General features: G+C 37.7%; 1 protein-coding gene across 1 annotated transcript in view; it reads right to left on the bottom strand.

Moving 5' to 3' along the window:
• Positions 1-22,813, bottom strand: part of LOC124287824 (voltage-dependent calcium channel subunit alpha-2/delta-3-like) — a 315,010-nt gene that overhangs the window by 78,765 nt on the left and 213,432 nt on the right. The window contains exon 3 of the mRNA XM_046724285.1: positions 1,111-1,230. Within this exon, the coding sequence (XP_046580241.1) occupies positions 1,111-1,230 (120 nt within the window). The remainder of the gene's footprint in view (positions 1-1,110; positions 1,231-22,813) is intronic.

Genomic DNA, 22,813 nt, shown 5'->3' with positions numbered 1-22,813 from the left:
CTTCCATCGATTTGCATTTGCAAAACATCAGTAATTTCCGTAGATCATACGTGTGATTCAATGTTATTCAAGATCAAAATTTCTACCACGAAGTAACAAATGGGTTCGGCATTCCCAGCGGGGTACATAGAAAATGTTACTCGCTTGTAAGCGGGGTACATTGAAAATAATAGGAGAGTGCTCAGCCAATCAGAAAACGACATTTACGTGTGAGGCAAGATAATTTGGATATCACTATCCAATCATAGGCTGTCCCTTGCTCTACATGTCTAGTCTGTGTGTCCTGTCCTTACTATCCTGTGTTGCTTGTCCATTACGTCCTGTTGGTTTCCAAAACCATTTTTGGTATGTGGTAGAAACAATGATACCCCTTATAGATTTATCTATAAGTTTAGATATATCCATGTCGATAATGTATTCAGATTAACCAGACTAAACCTAAGAAAGCTAAGGCTAAATGACCTAAAAGCACAAGTATTTAATATCTGCAGAAATTCTGCAAAATATCCCTTCTTACCATATTTTCTTGAGTATATATTATAGTCAAACTTGGACAAATAAATATGGTCATTCACAATTCAAAGTGTGGCATTTATGATAAATGCATCCATTCTCTGTCAACTAAAGTTCATTTGAAGGCAACAGTAATTATTATCTGACTATGGTTGCTGTAAATAATGGTCATTTGGTGCATCGACAATGATTTCCTAACCTCACACATGATTTCCATGTGTTTAATTGTATGCAATATTGAAAGAAATTTTGAATAAAATTATTATATCTCAACCTCCTGACTTACAGGTACTGATGACAAACCTACCTAAACCTCCTGACTTACAGATAGGTACCTGACTTACAGATAGAATTGATCTTCAGCAACCCATGCTTGTCGTAAGAATGGGATCGGGTGGTCAGGCTCACTGACTTGGTTGAGTTGGTTGACACATGTCATCATATCCCAATTGTGTAGATCGATGTTCATACTGTTGATCACTGGATTGTCTGGTCCAGACTTGATTATTTACATACCGCCGCCATATAGCTGGAACATTGCTGAATGCGGCGTAAAACTAAACTCACACTACAGATAGGTACTAATGACAAACCTACCTCCACACCCTTCTCCTTGGCCTTCAGCATGACCTCGAGCTCCTGCCGGACTGTTGTCAGGGTCTCAGTGATCATATTATCATCCACCAACACTTCCCCTGGATATGTTGCCATGAAGTCCTGAAATGAATGACCATTCATTATCTGATAGTAAAAACAGTATAATAATAGTAGTACAACAGAGGATATGAATTCTGGAATATGCTTCAGGAAACCGGAAGATGTTCATCCTTGAACCTTGAACTGCAGAGAAACATGACAAGATGTCTATTTTCAAACCAGGGAGATAATTATCTGAACTTGTTAGGATTGTACATTTGCACACATCCTACTAAAATAATCATCTACCCATAACACACAGCAAGATCTACCCAGTAAAATCTACAATCACAATTCTACAACCCTGCAACCAACAAACAATATCCTCCAAAAGACATTCTGTCACCCACATTCTAAAAAACATATCCTGAAACCAACAAACAATATCCTACACCCCACATCTTACAACCCGCAAACAATATCCTCCAACCAAAATCTTATAACCAATAAACAATAATAAACCTATATCCTCCAAAACAACATCCTACAGACACCACATCCCAACCTACAAACAATATCCCCAACCAACAATCCTCCACAATATCCCAAACCTACAGAAATATCCCCAACCTACAGACATTATCCCCAACCTACAGACAATATCCCCAACCTGCAGACAATATCCCCAACCTACAGACAACCTACAGACACAATATCCCCAACCTACAGACAATATCCCCAACCTACAGACAATATCCCCAACCTACAGACAATATCCCAAACCTACAGAATATCCCCCAACCTACAGACAATATCCCGACCTACAGACAATATCCCCCAACCTACAGAATATCCCCCAACCTACAGACAATATCCCCAACCTACAGACAATATCCACCAACCTACAGACAATATCCCCAACCTACAGACAATATCCCCCAACCTACAGACATTATCCCCCAACCTACAGACAATATCCCCCCACCAACATGCAACAATGCACAAAAAAACATCTTACAACTGACAAAACATTTACTCCAACCCACATCCTTTAACACACATTCTACATGTCAAATCTACAGTCCCATGTCCAACCACTGTTGGTTATTTTATGCCACTGAAATGGTGATATCACATACTTTCACCAGTAAATTCTCTTGAGGTTCAGCATTTACAATAAAAGGTCCACAGACAAAATTATAATCACATTACAGTTAAAAAGCCAGAACAGAAAAATGAAAAACAGGAGCTTTATTAGACAAAATCCACACAAATAATCCCAGACCACCAACATGTACTTTGGCCATTACACAGCTCAGTAATACAATTAGGATAAAAACCAACAATACTTTCAACAGCCCAATTGTTTCAACAGCTCTTCAATAGTTTGCGAGGAAATGATATTTTTTTTTACATCTGGAAAGTTTCATCTTGCCAACAAATGATGGATCATGGCTTCTTTGTTGTATCAAGAGACATGATTGAAACACAAAGAATAATTACCAAAGGCAAAAGCAAAACAGTTATATTTCAAACAATCGCAGTGAAACCCTTCTCAAAGGAACTTCTGCTGCAACTTTACAATAGTTAGTTTACATTGGAGTAATGGGCTGGAAATTGGTCGTGATCAAGTTGGCAATTAAGGTCGGCCTCAGGGACTGCCAATCAGGAAGTGTATCTACTGCTAATTTGGCCATCTCCTGGTCGTCTTTGCAGACAACTGAATGGCATGCAAAGCTTTTGTGTATCTTCTCTGAACAAGCAACATGTTACTTAAGTGTTCCTACCCAAATTGACTGTGTCTAGAGAGAGTGTAGTGGTTTGGGTTCTATATTCACAATATGTGATACTGGATGAAAAGATTAGACTGGGGTGTCAATAGGACAAACAGAGACACAAGACAATGTGGTGGTGGGCTTGCTGGCTAAGGCGCCAGATTAGTGATCCAGCGAGCTTGAGTTGCCGGGATCGAGCCCACCTGTGACCAGGTGTAAAAACCTTGGAGTCAACTTTGTGTGCAGACTCTTTCAGTGTTGTCACAACTCCTAATATACAGTACACAACCCTGTGCTCTTAAAAGAACCCACCAATCCGTTGCTAAATGACCAGAAGGTGGCCACATGAATACGTGCAAACACCTAGTTGCAACGTGCAACAATATGTGATACTGGATGAAAAGATTAGACTGGGGTGTCAATAGGACAAACAGAGACACAAGACAATGTGGTGGTGGGCTTGCTGGCTAAGGCGCCAGATTAGTGATCCAGCGAGCTTGAGTTGCCGGGATCGAGCCCACCTGTGACCAGGTGTAAAAACCTTGGAGTCAACTTTGTGTGCAGACTCTTTCAGTGTTGTCACAACTCCTAGTATACAGTACACAACCCTGTGCTCTTAAAAGAACCCACCAATCCGTTGCTAAATGACCAGAAGGTGGCCACATGAATACGTGCAAACACCTAGTTGCAACGTGCAGTAAAACTTGGACAAAGTGCTGTGAATGGGTACCTCGTAAGGATGGGAAAGCCACACTAAATTGGTGCACCTAGTGGCTGCAAGTGTTGTATGATCCCCAGGGAGTTGAGATTGATGATACGACGTGCCATTGAGATTGACATCCAGTGATCGAGGGAAAAAACAAGGCGCCTGTGAGCAGCTGAGCTGGATATCGGCGCTATACAAATGTTAGTATGTATGTATGTGACATTTAATGAAAGATTCAACACAAGGTACTAGTGGTGGTCCGATTAATTGAAATAATCGAAGATTGGTCGCAATGACAAAACGACCAAGCAATCGATCATGTTTTCTCATAATCGAACACAAACAATTTGGGAACACTTGTTTGGAATAACAATATTTTTCAAAAGGTTGATTTTGTCTCTACATTGCATAAGCACTACAAGCTCATTCCAAGTCATGATTAAATTTATCTTAACAACTCCAGGAAATGCATGTTCCTAACAAACTAGTCATCCTTTAAAGATGTGAAATTTGCAAATGCATTTTGTGCAATTTGCGAACAAAAACGAGAGAACTACATGTTTTTTCTTTATTTTTTGTGCATTAACAAACATAACCAGGAAAATTTGATAAATGACGCTAACCAATTATTTTCGATGATTGATCAGTTGTAATGAACCAATCATCAATTATGAGATTTACACCAATTCCCAACACTACAAGGTACAAGTGGTCACAAGACAAATGCTAAATGTCACATGAATGTCTCAGATAGTCGTCTTCTGATTTGGACCTGTGTCTATTTTGTCAAGGCTCCTGAGATATTACCAAAACAGCCAAAACTCAAACCCACAAAAAATCATTACAAAAATAACTGAATATCACAATCAAAATCAATTTGAACACATTCTGTCATCACAGTTGACCAGTCTTCTCAAATCCCAAACATCACAGTGTGGATATCATGAAGAGGATCATTGAAAGACCACAGAGTACTTGACCTCCAATAAATCATCCAAACTTCTATCACATCCCAGGATAACCATCAATGGCCTGCACTCCACAGTGCCCCTTCTTGGACATCATCAGAGTTCGACCCATCAACTGAAGTTCCTTCTAGACCAGCACCAAGAGTTCTAACAAATAGGGTTGCTGTCCCCGACATGTCAGCTGCAGCTTGAGCTATGACCCTTTCGAGGCTGTTTGTTTCATCTGGGTATTTCATCAAAGCAGCTCTGAAGTCGCCTATTGCTATAATCCTACATAGTTCTAGAAGCCGGTGGAATGTAGGACCATTATATTGCCTCCACTACCAAACATTTATCGCTATTGAGATTCATAAATTCCTTTGTGTGCATATCTATCCTGATATGAGTTAGAGCGCTGACGTCTTATTGCATTTAGTCATGAATACATTTAAAGGATTGTGGAAATACATAAAGATAATGTATCATTCAGGTCTTAACATGTTTATCTTATGAAGAAATTCTGCCACAAAGTTTGAAAAGAATATTTGTTTGAACTCAGTTTGGTTTGTTAAACTTCTATTTCACTTTTGTTTTTAGTAAATCAACCTCAAGTTAATCTTCATAATAACTGTTTTTGTTGTACTGTATTACCATTTTTAAACAAATCTGAAAAATGAGATGAATAATTGGTTTGGAATCACAGAGGAATGAAATCTTCTCTTGCGAAATTTGTCCAGTTGCCGGAACTGATTTCCACATGAAACTAAAATTCTGAAAGAACATTGAGACCATCCTTGGCTGTAAGCAAACATGTGGAATGGACATGAAAACAGAAAAGAAGCCAACTCAAAATAATGAAACCAGCTTATGTCATTTTAGGTGTCATCTTAAACTTTGGTTTGCTGGGAATAAGTCAACTAAATCCATGTATTTAAATTTAAAAATATCTGTAATTTATTCTTTAGAGGAGAAATTGATATTATTTCCTCTGGGAAATCTTCTGATGATGAGTCCATCATTTCTTTCAGTTAATATCACAATGCTCTCAATCCAAACATTATTTTTTGAGAAATCACTTCATCATTGTTTTGACATTTTGATATGTTTGCTTTCAATAGTTATCTGTTATGTCTCTTGGGAAGTATTGCATGAATTATTTATTTTGGTAGTGGTTATTTTTCTTATCATATACATAAAAATAGACAATAACAGTTAAAGCGTTTGCTGTCTTGCAGCGCATTCAGGAATATTTCAGTTACACAGTGGATGTGTTGTTAGTAAGTCCCCAAGTTAGACCACCCAGTCCAATAAACAGGAATAGTTAGAATGTTGTGGTTTTACCACACATTCAGGAATATTCCAGCTACACAGTGGATGTGTTGTTAGTAAGTCCCCAAGTTAGACCACCCAGTCCAATAAACAGGAATAGTTAGAATGTTGTGGTTTTACCACACATTCACGAATATTTCAGTTTCATAGTAGACATGCTATCAACAAGTCACCAAGTTAGACCACCCAATCCATTAAACAGTGAGTGAGTGAGTGAGTGAGTGAGTGAGTGAGTGAGTGAGTGAGTGAGTGAGTGAGTGAGTGAGTGAGAGTGAGATTTACAAACCACAGTCATTTAACAATAATATTTTTGAGTGCAGCATTAACCAACAAACACCATGGCCAGTGTCTCAAACATCCACTCGGTATATAATAAAATGCCAAGCAAAAACAGATTAGAACTGAAAAGGACAATAATCATGTCTAGTGATGTTTAAATGCAAACTTGACATCTTCACTGACAAAGTTGTTTTCTCTCATTCGTTCACTCGAAGCGCATACAATGTCAATTTCTTACCACCAGAAATAAAGTTTGACGAAAGTGTAACCTGCAGATAAGGCAACCAGACAGACAAGTTTTATTCAATAGTTGAGGACCAGTGGCCCAAAGTACAATTGAAGTTCTTTAATGACAGCTATTGGTTAGGTGACATGAGATAACGGTTTTACACATGATTTAATGGGCATCAAATATTTTATGAAAAGGGCAACAGATTTGATAATATCACCATTATTAGAAATAAGCAGATTATATATCATTTGTAGGATATCATTTGTACATTAGTACATTTTTATAAAAGATAATACCACACTGGAAGATAGCCGACATCCTTCTAAAGATGGCTTGTTTGGTCCTTAAAATTTGGCTTATCTCCAGTCATATGCGATACATCAATAAATAAAAATTAAATCTAGATATGAAAATTGACTCAAAAATAAATTTGTCAAAATGAATTGAACCTATTGAATAAAGCAACTAGAACAAATTTGGCCCATTATTTCTACATGAAAGTCTACAGCAGAGTTTGTGTGTCGAAAGTAATGGTGACATCTACCCAGTCGTGCCATTCTCAACTCCCAGCTCCTTAATAAACACACTCCTCATACAAGCAAAGAGGCTTTGTTTTTCATACAAACCCAGGCAAATCTTTTACAAGTGGGCCATTTGTCCCAAGACAATTACAATGACGAATTGCCCTGCCATCTTTGTGCAAGAAAATGGGAACTCGTGTCCTCGGGGATCTTTCTGTTTACAGTTTTACACAATTATACATCTAGTAGAGTTTAAACAGTCAATTACAAATGCGATCAGGTCAATGCTTGACAGAGCCATGGATCATTTGTCTTTAAGAGTCGGTTTTCTTTGGATTCTCAAGGACAGGATCAGGGGACAAAGAACTTGGCCTTGTCAGTTTGAGTTGATTTATTTATAATTTTGCTTTTGTCCTCTAAGCATGTAAACAGGAGCATCCTTAAAGGAGACTAATTTTGGTATGTCCCCAGAACCAAATCTTTCATCTACATACATGTTTGGATGTACAACTGCAGTGTATTACTGCGCACCAAACTGTCCCTTATTCAGTTCTGTGCACCAGTAAAACCCAGTCCCACCTGGATTCCGCAGCAAATTTTTAAGAATTCTGCAGTAAATTAAAGTAAATTCTGCATCCCATTTTTCAAAATTCTGCAAAAATATCTGCAGTTAAATACTTGAAAAAAAAAAAAAATGATAAAGAATTTCAAACTTTAATTCTCAAACACAAAGCTGTAAATGTTTTAGAGCTTCATGACATTTAAGGTACAGCTGGCAGCTCGTTTTGTCTTGCAAGACGTTTATAGATTTAGAAAGATGATCTGAAACAGTATTCCTATGAGTGTGGTCAGGAATGACATTACAAACTCTACAAAATATTGTTTCATTTGATAGTCAGTCTTGATTCAACTTTCAAAATAAGTAAATTCCATGGCAGAAAAATGGCAAATTCTGCAGGTAGTCTGCATGAAAATGCATTTTCCATGGACCTGACATTTTCTGCATGAAAAGGTATTTTCCGCGATTTATTCTGCAACCGCGGAATCATGGAATCCAGGAGGGACTGAAAAGCATGTGGTGTTTTCTGTCTCTGTGGACATATGCCTCAGAACACCAAACACCACATCATCATCATCATCACCATAGTCATCATCATCACCATCATCATCATCAAAACCATCATTGTAGTCATCATCGGCAGTTGGGTAGCCTAGTGGTTAACTTGTTCACTCATCCCGCCGACCCATTTTCGATTCCATACATGGGTACAAGATGTGAAGCCCATTTCTGGTGTACCCCTGCCGTGATATTGCTGGAATGTTGTGAGAAAGAGGGTAAAACTAGACTCACTCACTCATAGTCATCATCATCATCATCATTGTTGTTCATTATTATTATTTTTAATATCAGATCTATTATGGAAATCTAATTTGCTAGCACAGTGAATTGTGATATCTCCTTCCTCCCTAAGAGCAGACTCCCTTCCTTATACAGTCAGCTTCAAGCAGATAAGTCATAGCACTTTACCTTCTCTGATTGCTCACTGCCTACTGTCTGTGCCTAATTCAATCAATATTGATACCATCACTGTGTTTCTTCATAAGAAAGTGCAGCCTGCTGATCACATACCGAGAAATCAGCCACTCCATCCTATTGTTCTAAAGACATCACATACTGTTCTCCATGATCTCATATATAAGTTGGGAACTCATGTAGCTTAGTGGAACAAGTACAAGTCAAAGACTTGGTTTGATTCTCATCTGGGTGTGATGTAAGTCCATTCTTGCTGCCCTAAGCCATGAGTTTGATGAAGCTAAAACCAGTTAAAAGCTCCCTAATCAATATACAACATGATGCGCTGTTATATCAAATGCACTGACTCAATGTGGATTGAAATGTTATTCATTCATTCATTCATTCATTCATTCTCTCCCTCTATCCATTTATTTATTTATTTATTCATTCATTTTTTCATTCATTTGTTTGTTTGTTCATTCATTCGTTCATTTGTTTGATTATTTACTTATTTTATTTTTGTATAATCCAGACTTGTGCTGGTTGTATAGTGCCAGTCCACTGAGACACCATGCAACAGTTTAACATGAATTATCTATTTAAGAGCAGTATACAATCTCCAAGCTCATCCAGTCATGTTTTAGCCTTAATGTCAAGCACTAGGTAAAGTAACAACAAGCATCTCTTGGTATGATGGCCCAGATTCAAATACAGACCATCCACTCTCCAGCCACTATATTTACTGTACTCCATTATACCACACAGGTTGTCTTTAAGCAATGTGAAACAAAAGCTAAGATAGATGAAGCCAATATATCAATCCTTATATTTTTATTTTTTGATTCATGGTGTGTTTGTGAACAACTCCTGGTTCCATTCCACAAAGTGATCTTAGTACTAAGATGGTCATATGTCAGTGTTAAAGTATACTATTCACCCTTTGCTAAGGATCACATCATTGATTCAACAGAAAGCTATGATGAGGGGTCCAATTTGGTTTAAATATCTAAGCTTATCGTAAGCATGATCCAAGGTTTCAGTATGTCACTGCATCTTGTGGATCCCATACCTGCAATTGACAGGTGTTGTGTACTTGTCAATGACTTGTTCCATGATCTGCAAAATGGTTGATTGGTGCCATGAAAACCATGTTTATGGTTACTCATGAATCAGGTGCATAAGGTTAGATTAAAGTGACTGTTTGCCTAAAGAGGGGTTTCCATATCATTATTAACCCAGTTATAAATTAATACATTTTCAAATTGTAAATCTATGTTTAAGTAAAGTTGTGAAATTTTGTGATCCTTAGCAAAGTGTGAGTAGTATATATGAGTTCCAAAGATATTAGCACTACAACCACTTCATGAAACAGACTCTGGTCATGTCGCATTTAAAAACAAATATTTCTTCAAAAAGGTATCCAAAAATGATTGTATAATTTACGTGGTTATTTTCAAGGCAGTGTTGTCTATCTATATCTAAATTTGTCCTTGTGAAATGAAGCTATTAATCCGAGATAGATACTGAAAATAATAGCCCTGGTATCCAAGATCTTATACATAAATCTAAACATCAACTAACGAGGCAGTAAGACAGTAGATATTAGTTTATCATTCGAGACAAGTAAACATGATACCATCGAGAACATTAAGCGTAAAACAAATCACTAACTAACAAAAATAACAAAAAATGCCCCAAAAGCTGTCTGAAGTCTGTAGGCACATAATTGGTGTAATAAAGAAGCTTACAAAGCCTTGGAGCATACAGCATCTTAGATGATGCAGCGTATGTTAAAGGGATGCTGAAGATGATGCGGACTACATGATTTGCCCATACATCAGGGAGCAGTCCTTTACATTAGGGAGGGGTTTGTAGGAAACTAGTGAAAGGTCACAAATATACATTACAGGTTTAGGGATGGAATTGGGAAAATCCAGGCAATTGTTGGGAGAGTCTTGATGGTACAATGAAATATTAATAATAATGTGATTTTATAGTTTGTTTAGACTTCAGTGTGAGTTAGTGAGTGAGTTTAGTTTTACACTGCTTTTACGAATATTTCAGCAATATCACGGCAGGGGACATCAGAAATGGGCTTCACACATTGTACCCATGTGGGGAATTGAACCAGGGTCTTCAGCGTGATGAGTGAACACTTTAACCACTAGGCTACCCCACCGCCCCCACTTCAGTATGATATAAGCTTAGGAGGGTCATGAAAAAAAGTCTTTTTGAAGGGTAATTTAGGACATTGTCCTACCTCGTCATGTAAGTAATAAACAGATTGGTTTCCAGAGTTCAGTTATACAAGTTAGTGAGTTGCATGCAGATATAAACAGTTTTTCAGTAAGATGAATGTGTGCTTGCTTTTGTCGGGGTTTGAGGGTCCTGAAAGTGAGTGAGTGAGTTTGGTTTTACGCTGCTGTTAGCAATATTCAGACAATATAACAGCAGGGGACACCAGAAATGGGCTTTGCACATTGTACCCATGTGGGGAATAGAACCTGGATCTTCAGCATGATGAGCGAATGCCTTAACCACTAGGCTACCCCACTGCCCGGGTCCTGAAAGATGTGACCACAGGTCAGTGGTCAGTAAAATTTCAGACCTTTAGACAGCATTCATTTTTTTTCACTTAGTCAGTACAGCCAGAAACCAACACAACTGACAAGCTGTCAAGTTGAATCTAAAATGTGAAACCATCTGTATGTGAATGCGTGTTGTCAGTTTGTCTTCAGGGAACCATGGGGACAGCTGGTTCCGCTTTCGTTTCATTACTCCCAATCCATGTTTTGTAATTACCTGACTAGCTGTATTGTCGTGTGAGATCTGGTTACATACGACTTTAAGAGATTTTGACACAATTACAATAAAGAGGAAGATTCTTATTGACGCTAACTGTTTATGTGGACATTTTATGTGAATCCTTAAAGGTAAAACTTTTACTCATCTAACACAATTTACTTGTCGGTTTAATGCCATTCAGTATGCCCTAAAAAGGTTTGATTTAGGGAAGCGAAATCTATTTGCACATGGTGCCATCTTAGGCAATGACCTTGATGACTTTGATGCCCTAGACAAGAAGAAGTTGCAACTCCTCCTCATTATATAATTATCTATTATTGTGGGTTTTGGTATTGATAATTAACATCGTTACAACAAAGTTATTCTGGGTCTGGTATGATCATTTTACATACTTCATAACATTTCATGACATGAACAAAAATGGTCACTCTTTCAATCATTGTCCGTGTAATCATTGCTCCAAGCCAGTTCGTCATTCTGGTTCCCGGATGAAGTCTGTGTTTTTTTAACAGCCAAATATGAACATGCACTGTGTGCAAGTAGATATAATTATGAGGTTGTATGTTGCAGTTTTAGGTTGCACCAGTGCAAATTCTAAACGATAAATCTAGCCTTCCCTATGCATTCTAGGAAGCCCACAATGATGCAGGTGTTACAGTGAATGGCCTGGGATATGGAGGAGACAAACCAAGGGTCTTAATCTGGATTCAAACTGCTGACAGGGGAGATAACTCTGCACAAATAACTGCACACACATTTCTGTACTAAGTATTTAATTACTTTGATCTAAGAATCTGTCAAACAACAACCTCCACTTGAACTAATCCAAAACTTAAGATCATATATAGTTCAAAATCTTTTTTTAACATTTTATTAAATTATCAACTGAAGAAATAGAATTGTATGTCAGCTCAGGACTCAGATCTCTACTGGTTCATCAATCTGTCACCCTGAATATAATAATTACCTCTTCAGACCATGACGTTAAATGAAAACAACGTAGAATGACGTTTTTCCATTCTCCCCGTGATAGCAATATCGTAGAACTGGTCTCCAGCAACCCATGCTTGTCATAAGAGGCGACTAATGGGATTGGGTCGTCAGGTTTGCTGACTTGGTTGACACATCTCATCATATCCCAATTTGTGTAGATTGGTGCTCATGATGTTGATCACTGGATTGTCTGGTAGAGACTACATTATGTATAACTGCCACCATACAGTTGGAATATTTCTGAGTGCAGCGTTAAACAACAAACAAACAACTAAACAAGCAAACATATCTTAGAACAGCGTTTTCTTTAAAACAATTTCGGGAATTTTTCATGAGCAGTTTTCAAAATGAATAAAAGAGGAATATCTTTTGTCACTGCATGACCTGTGAGCAGCCATGGCCGACTCAAGATCAGACAGCTCTGTAAATCAGGATTACAACCAATCTGACCACGATAACTGGTGATTTATTACACCACTACAAGACCATGATGTTTGTACAGCCGACGCTTCAAGACATGTTTATGGTACTGTATCAACACAGAAACAAGGGGAATCCTTATATGGACTTGCAGATTCACGATGAGATGCACAATATATTTAAGGCCAATTTTTGGGGTATGTTTTATACACATTTATCCCCTACCTATCAAGTACTCTGAAAAGTTTTGTTACCAAATGCTAAATATCCAGCCCCATTGATACAAACCACCAATTGCTACTTTAGAGTCTTCAAACTTTCAAACACTGCAAAGAAGACTTTTGTATAGACTGGTTACTGGTTGTCATTGACTTGCATAACCTTTCTGATGTTCTGAAATGAATTCAAGTCATCATTTGCAATGAATATATTTTTAGATGATAACAGCATCGGGAATGCATGTATTTAATACAGCATTCAATAGAATCACATAAGGATGGGTAATACAAATGGTTTGTTTAATGTTTCCTATCCAAATAGAACCAGCGAAGTCTGACATTAGACACCCATGAAGATCCGTGTTAGAATAGGTCCTCTGCAACCCAGGCCTGTCATACTAACTAACGGAATCAGTTGGTTGACAGATGTCATCGTATTCAAATTGTGTAGATCGATGCTCATGCTGTTGATCACTGGATGGTCTGGTCCAGACTCGACTATTTACAGACCGTTGCCATAAAGCTGGAAAATTGCAGAGTGTGGTGTTAAACCACAAACCACAAAATAACATTTAGAAATCACCCTGCACCTTTAATACATCATAATGCTCTATTAAAAATACATTACCAAGGTTCCACTGAAACCAGCTGGAAACAGACCGGAGAAGGAAATATGTGTTTGCAAATGTTTTGAATTATTGAGTTTGGCACTAAAAAACAGCATATGGCGAGCAACTGAATGTTTGCTGAAGGGCTTAGTGTGATATTAAAGCCTTGAGTTGCCCATTAGCATCACAATAGGCTGTTGTTGGGATAATAGTATTGCTGTAGGGCATTGGCTTCTCCTGTGCCAGACCTGATTGTCGTACAATCCACAAGTCATTAATGTCTTTCTGTGTAAAAAGATTAATTACATGTTGTATACCAAAACTTGAGGCATGATTCCTGAATCTAAGTTTTCAATTTTGATTTCTTTTATCCAATTTGACTGGAATCTTTCATTGGAAACATCATCATGAACACTGTTATAAATACATATTACTACAGACAAACATCTTGTTTTTTATATATCTATCTAATGTCAATTTTTAAAGATGCCTTCTGAGAAATTCTTTTTAAATGTATTAGACCAAATATGTTGCATTAGTTTGTTTTTCATTCATATTTATTTCAATAAAAAACAACATTTTTATGTGATTTAATAAGAAATCGGTCAAAGTTGAAAGATTTGTTTGTCAAATTTGTTTGGTTGTCAGATGCCTGACATGGAACTGATGTAACACCAGGAAGATATATTTGACCTCAATTTGTTTCAAGCAAAAAAGACAAAAAAGAACATCAGTAAGCCAAATCAGATTGATGTCAGTTTGACATACATCTGAAGAAAACATCCATCATGGAATTTTTTTTATCATATACCTATGTGTGAAAGACTGAATTTTTGTAGTTTGAGAAAAGCGATATTTTTGCAGGCTATATGGCAGCGGTCGGTAAATAATTGAGTCTAGACCACACAATCCAGTGATCAACAGCATGAGCATCGATCTGCGCAATTGGAAACCGATGACGTATGTCAACCAAGTCCGCGAGTCTGACTACCGGCCCTGTTGTAGTCCCCTCTCAAGACAAGCATTGGTATCCCAGACTAATACCGAAAAGATGGTGGATATGAAGGATACTGGATATTTTATAAGTCATGATCTTACTCCAACAATGACAATAAATCAAAAGATACTAATACCATTATGTTACTCGATGTTGGTTATATTTTCCAATTTCAAACTACAACTTATCTGTGTGCCTGAGCAAAGAAGTGAACAGTGAATTTTGCTGATCAAATTTTCTCAGACTAATAATGTTTAAATCAAATTAAACAAACTTGGAAGCATCTCTTGAAGTGAAGAACATCATATTTTTCACATCTCTCGATGACAGAAACATCATATTTCTCAGACACATGAAATATCCTCTACGTCCTTGATTGAAGAAACACAAGAATGTTTAAACATATAACCCGCTGTCACAATATTCTAATCAAAGAAACAAAAAGAGTTCAAGATCATATTCATGTCGGCACATGAGATAGCTAATAAACAACCTCTTTCATTTTCTAAAGACATGGTCAACAGCTTGCAAAAATAATTTTGTTCATGAGCGTGCTGAGCTGAAGAAATTGTCAAATCAAGGGAGAAAATACATTGGCGTTTTCATTTAGTGGCTCTTGTGGGTCACATGAAGTAGGCATGCCTGATACTAAGCCTTAATAACATGCTGTTTTCCTGCTTATCAGCGAACAAGTAGGCTTGCTTACATGATTAGGTTACTGCCTACTTCATTGCAGGACTGCGTAGCAGAGCATTGCTTGTGGACAGCATGTGATAACAGCTTCAAGATGGAAGATGACCATGTTATTTTTCATAGTTCATTAACTGAGTGGATAGCTGAATGGACATCCCTTACAAATCTGACAAATTAGGACAAGTTATACATGGTACCTTAAATAATACTTTAGCTATCATTTAGATTCAGCTTTAGTAATGTTTTAGTTGTCATTGAGAGTTAACTTGAATAGTGTTTTAGTAATCATTGAGAGTTAACTCGAATAGCGTTTTAGTTGTCATTGACAGTTAACTTGAATAGTGTTTTAGTTGTCATTGACAGTTAACTTGAATAGTGTTTTAGTAATCATTGAGAGTTAACTAGAATAGCGTGAATTTTTTAGTTGTCATTGAGAGTTAACTTGAATAGTGTTTTAGATATCATTGAGAGTTAACTTGAATAGTGTTTTAGTTGTCATTGAGAGTTAACTTGAATAGTGTTTTAGTTGTCATTGAGAGTTAACTTGAATAGTGTTTTAGTTGTCATTGACAGTTAACTTGAATAGTGTTTCAGTTATCATTGAGAGTTAACTTGAATAGTGTTTTAGTTGTCATTGAGAGTTAACTTGAATAGTGTTTTAGTTATCATTGAGAGTTAACTTGAATAGTGTTTTAGTTGTCATTGAGAGTTAACTTGAATAGTGTTTTAGTTGTCATTGAGAGTTAACTTGAATAGTGTTTCAGTTGTCATTCAGAGTTAACTTGAATAGTGAGAGTTTTGAGTTGTCATTGAGAGTTAACTTGAATAGAGTTAACTTGTAGTGTTTTAGTTGTCATTGAGAGTTAACTTGAATAGTGTTTTAGTTGTCATTGAGAGTTAACTTGAATAGTGTTTTAGTTGTCATTGAGAGTTAACTTGAATAGAGTTAACTTGAATAGTGTTTTAGTTATCATTGAGAGTTAACTTGAATAGTGTTTTAGTTGTCATTGAGAGTTAACTTGAATAGTGTTTTAGTTGTCATTGAGAGTTAACTTGAATAGTGTTTTAGTTGTCATTGAGAGTTAACTTGAATAGTGTTTTAGATATCATTGAGAGTTAACTTGAATAGTGTTTTAGTTGTCATTGAGAGTTAACTTGAATAGTGTTTTAGTAATCATTGAGAGTTGTCATTGAGAGTTAACTTGGATAGTGTTTTAGTTGTCATTGAGAGTTAACTTGAATAGTGTTTTAGTTGTCATTGAGAGTTAACTTGAATAGTGTTTTAGTTGTCATTGAGAGTTAACTTGGATAGTGTTTTAGTTGTCATTGAGAGTTAACTTGAATAGGGTTTAATTATCATTGGGAGTCAACTTGGATAGTATCTAAATTATCATTGGGACTCAACTTGAATGGTATTTTAATTATCATTGGGAGTCAACTTGAGTAGTATTTTAATTATCATTGGGAGAGAAATTGGAAAATATTTTAATTATAATTGGGAGTCAACTTGAACAGTATATAAGTCATCAATGAGAGTCATCTTGAATAGGATTTGAGTTGTCATGGAGATTTAGCTTCAATAGTAATTTAGTCATTTCATTGAGAGTTAGCTAATATAGTAGTTTAGTTGTACGATGTGGGGGATTTGAATAATAATTTAGTTTTATCACTAAGACTAAATTTGAAAGTATTTCAGTTCTGTCATTGAGAATGAACTTAATATAAAAGAAAAAATAAGAAGGTGACAGAGTTGAACCAGTCCAGTGAAGGCAAAAGACAGGATTAGTGCTGACATGCTGACAATCAACATACAATCCATAGGCACATTAGAGAAAACAACTCTGACCAACAACCTACAGCACTTTAAATACTTGGCCACACTCTCTCCCATGTCATCTACTTTCACCTTAAAGCCAAATGTGCATTCATATTCATGCATGTCACCAAACAATTTGTATGCAAACAGAGTTTCCTAAACTCCATACAGTTTGAACCTTTCTTTATGCTTCAAACAAGGATGAAATCGTATTTAGGAAAGTGGTTGTAAATTTATAAACGAAGGACTTCATACCTTGATGGAAAAAGGTGTTCTATGAAACTGGAGAATGTACTTGAAATCAGTTTTGGCTACACTTGTATAGTGTCTCTGATGCATATGGAGACAGACTGACCTGCCTCTCCTTTCTGAGTCACTTTCCACAGTGGCAAATAAACAACTGCCACCGTAAAAAATCACCAGTGCATTTATATTCAAGGCTGAATTAGCCAGAAACATACAGAATACAAATAATGTTCTACCTCGTCATAATGACCGCAGCGAGGCCTTGGACTGTAGGACAATGTTGATCGACATGCAGCAAAAAACACAAGCAATGAATAGAATTACTGCCACACCACTACCATGATGCTGAAGCTGTATTAGGCATAACAAAACAGCCGACACAAACTGCATCACGAATATATTCAATTTTGTCTCATTTGCTTGTCCGGCATTTCTTGGCACTGTCTGTGCTCTGTTAGAGCTGCACTCATTATGTAGGCACTGGATGTTGTTGCTGTTGTGGTTGTGGCTGGTGACTGAATCATCATCATCATCATCATTAGTCCTTCTCCTCCTATCATCATCACTGTCATCATCATCATCATTGTCACCATCATTATAATGGTCATTATCATCACCATGGTTATAATCACCACCATCATCAGCATCATCATCATTGTCATCATCATCATCATTATAATGGTCATAATCATCACCATGGTTATAATCACCACCATCATCAGCATCATCATCATCATCATCATCATCATCATCATTGTCATCATCATCATTATAATGGTCATAATCACCACCATCATCATCATCATTATAATGGTCATAATCATCACCATGGTTATAATCACCACCATCATCAGCATCATCATCATCATCATCATCATCATCATCATCATCATCATCATCATTATAATGGTCATAATCATCACCATGGTTATAATCACCACCATCGTTATCATCACCACCATCATCAGCATCATCATCATCATCATTGTCATCATCATTATAATGGTCATAATCATCACCATGGTTATAATCACCACCATCATCAGCATCATCATCATCATTGTCATCATCATTATAATGGTCATAATCATCACCATGGTTATAATCACCACCACCATCATCAGCAGCATCAGCAGCAGCATCATCACCATCATTGTTGTCTTTATTACCATCATCATCTCAGTCCTTATTGTTGTCATCATTATTATCATCATCACCATCCATAACCCTCACTAATAACATCATCATAGTTTTATAATCATAGCCACATGATGTCACTCTACATAAAAACCATGCAGTTTTTATTTCAAGATTACAACAGTTTTTTCTGTGTAAAATCTGTCAGATCTGTGTAAGATCCTCACTGAGAAAACAGGAACAATTTAACATCAAGAGGTAGGTACAATGTAATTCACATTCACATGTATTTTCTGAATATCAACCTACAAAAGCCCTGACCTCAATCAACAGAGCAGAGATTATTTGTTACGGACACAATCTTCAATAAGCACAGTGCAGTACATACCAGCTTATTTCACCGCTGTCAGATAAACGTCTCTAAATGTGTCTGAAGATGAGTAATCTCTCTCTGTTCTGCCAGACAGGAACTTGACACTACATCACACATGACAAATACTCGGCTATGTACAGACAATATTAACTGTCTGATTCTTGTATTAGGTTTTACGTATAATTTATTTCCAATAAAAACATTGGCCAACAAGTGTGTCTTCATCATGGCATTGCTTGAATCAGAGTGAATAGTTTAAGACCTTCCGAGCAGACTCCATGACATCATCTGATGTCGTCTTTCAAACAAGTTATCTCCCTTTGAATGTACGTTCTGAGTGAAGATGGCACGTGGTAGGTTTTAACGACAGCTACTTTGAACAGTACCATACGATTATAGTACTATTTCAGTTACACCATAGTACTATACTCACATCACTGTCATATTACTGTATTATTACCTATCAGTACCAATTTAAGCCTGTATTTGCTCCTGGCTTCCATTATCCCTTGCTATTACCAATCAGCACCATGTCACTGCTGGCTTCCATTGTCAAGTGTCCACCTTTGTTATCTGATCAGTTTTGTTCTCACACATATTTAAGTTCTCTGCTTCCAAGCTTTAATTCACCTGTTAAGGAACAAGAATATATTCCAAAATATGTGTTCTTCACAATACAGATGTTGACATCCACAAAATTCCCTTCCTTTACTTGTATATCTTCTTCACATTCTCAAAGAATCTCTTCATAATGTCGAATCATGTAAGGTCACTGCATATCGTACAATAAAACACTGCAGGAAGAATAAACCAATTATGGATGTGACTCTCCCGTATATTCTCCCTAAAGTATCCGTGAAGGTCCGGGTTAGAATATTGATCTTCTGCAACCCATGCTTGTCATAAGAGGCGACTAACGGGATCGGGTGGTCAGGCTCGCTGGCTTGGTTGACACTTGTCATCGGTTCCCCATTGCGCAGATTGATGCTCATGCTGTTGATCACTGGATTGTCTGGTCCAGATTCGATTATTTACAGACCGCCGTCATATAGCTGGAATATTGCTGGGTGTGGCGTAAAATTAAAATACTCACACACTCACTTATTCTCCCTAAAGCATTTTATTGTGCCCCTCACAGGTTATTCTGCCCATCAGAGATTATTTGCTACGCAGTGTGTTATCATACATTAAACAACTCTCACTTTCCTTGATTAAACATTATTCCTCCAACCCTTAGTCAGCTATTTAGTACATGAGGTTTCTCCTCACTTCAAACGTATCGCACCTCTCAGACCACTCCAACTGACCCTGAACCCCAATGGTCTGCTGGTCAACTGCTTCAGCCAGTTCATGTGCATTGTAATAGTCAATAAATGAGGACTAGCCCTGGTCATGCCCCAGCCAGTGTTGATTGACTCGGGGCCAGTACAATCCACCCAGCTTACCGTGTCAACAAATATGTTGGTTAAACCAGGGGCCATTATGAATCCTTAAAAGGAACGTCATCTCTGACAGACACTATCATGTAAACAGACATCGCATCTCCTTACTAATGTCTGCGGTGGTAATTAAATTATCAGTGTTCTTCGAAGTGTCAGACAATATTAAGAGGGCAAACCCGAGATGATGATCCAAGGTTGATGTGACAGCTGACCATGCTGATCGTGCTGACCATCAGGCTGGTCAACATTAAACTGGACTTGTATTCAGTTCCTCACAGGCTTCCCATGTCAGATTTCATTGTAGTTCAACCTTTCCACTGACAGTGAGTGACAAGATTCCCAGAATATCACACCTACGGATGTCTGAAATAGGCTTCACTTGTACTCATGTGGGGAATCGAACACAGGCCTTCACCATCACAAGCAAACGCTTGAACCAGTTATATTTGATATTTTGATTTATGCTAAAAAGGTTCCTGGTTTTTCAGTTGAACCATTGACTGGTCATTGCAAATAACCAGTTATATTTGATATTTTGATTTATGCTAAAAAGATTCCTGGTTTTTCAGTTGAACCATTGACTGGTCGTTGCATGAGTGTAGCGATGGGTGCCACAAACAGGGCAGGATATGCTCACCTTTTTCCGAACATATGGTTCAGAAGAGATATCTTATGATTAAGCATATCTTTTCCTTGTTTGTTTGATTCATCATGATGGATGGGTGGAGTAAATCTTGGACTAACTCACCAACCAAAAAACCCACACAGACAGGCATATGCTACATCTAACAATCCCAGAATAGTCTCTAGTCCTTCTACCAAGGTGAAAAAAGGGGAAGTCTAGTACATCAAGTCAACCCACACAGACAGACCTGTTCTACATCTAACAATCCAAGAACAGTCTCTAGTCCTCCTACCAAGGTGCAAGAAGGGGAAGTCTAGATCTAATACATCACACAGCCTCACCCATACAGATGATCTACATCCATCAGTAGCCTCTTGTCCTACTACCCAGGTGCAACAAGGACAAGTATATCACATAGAACATTCTCATATCACATTATTTTCCCTACTCCAACGACCGCTGAAACCCAAGACAATCTGGTAACATCTTGCTCTGACATCTGCATCAGTTTACAGGTAATTGATTTCAAAGTCATGCCCACCTGGTCATAAAAGTTAATCTTTCATATTTTTTGTTCATCTACAAAAGAACATCAATAGTATACAGTGCAGATAGGTGACAACAATCACTTCTGACAATCAATTTACAGAAAGAATTGTCAGTAGAATTCAGACTAAGCGAAACAGGCATCAGACTAAGTGACTTACTAACACATACAATGCAATACAAGCTCTTGTACATGGACAGGAAGCAGATGAGATGTCATACACTGAAACCTTACAAAGATTAATGAAAAATCACTTCTTTGTTTTCCTGTGACCTTTCTGATTAAGAAGTCCTCAAAGGTGTGTACATAAAGGAAACACTACAATTATGAGTCTATATTTTGACATCCGTGATTTCTCCATATTAAACACTTTTGATGTTTCCTGTGAGTCCCTTCATCTGCACACGATCAGCAAGGAATTAGTCTGTTTATAAGATTTCTTTGGAATAGTGAAGGTTACCTGGACAACATGGCTGATAATGTGAGGGCAACAGGTTCAACATTATACTTTTTTAACAGAATTTATTAAAAAAAATCAATTTTTGTCAATAAGCTCAAAGTTTGTTGAAAGCCAGTGTTGCTGTCACTATTACAGAACTCAACTTTAGCCATCAACTTTCTCTCACACCCACACATCAACCTCTGTACCCATCTGGCAGATCACACCCACCCCACACATACCAATATCCGTAGCCATCTCTACACTCAAAACCTATATATATCTCTCACCCACACCCACACCCTCACACTCACTCACACCCATCTCTACACTCCCAACCTATATCTACGGGTATCTCCCAGATCACCACACACACACACACACACACACACACACACCTATACCCATCTCCACGCTTAGCCTATACTATCTCACACCCACACCCACCCTCACACCCATACCTGTCTCTACACTCACAACCTATACCTATCTCCCAGCTCACAACCCCACACACCAACATCCGTACCCATCTCTACGCTCAGCCTATACTTCTTTACACCCACATCCACACCCTCATCTCTACACTCACAGCCTATACCAGCTCGCAGCCCCCTCCAACATCCACATCCGCATCCACACCCACACCCTCATCCACACTCATCTCTACACTCACAGCCTATACCAGCTCGCAGCCCCCTCCAACATCCACAACCACACCCACACCCACATCCATACCCATCTTTACCATCTCACACCTCTCACTCACACCCACATCCATACACAGACACAGAGAACAACGACTGCTTCTCACATGTCCAAAACCCCATAATACTAGGATATTTACTTGATTTACTCCAAACAGATCTCCATCAGGACCCTCGTTCAACAGAAACACCTGCCAGTCATTCTCAAACCTAAACCAATGGATCATTATCAACACTTAACAGTAATGAAAAATGATTTCTTCGACATACTTTCTTTCCTTAATTGGTGACATCTC

This window comes from Haliotis rubra, unplaced genomic scaffold (assembly GCF_003918875.1).
Source record: "Haliotis rubra isolate DU_JTF1 unplaced genomic scaffold, ASM391887v1 Scf406, whole genome shotgun sequence".
In the NCBI taxonomy this organism is placed as follows: Eukaryota; Metazoa; Mollusca; class Gastropoda; order Lepetellida; family Haliotidae; genus Haliotis; species Haliotis rubra.
The sequence above is the reverse complement of the archived record's forward strand: the minus strand, read 5'-3'. Positions and strand labels throughout refer to the sequence as shown.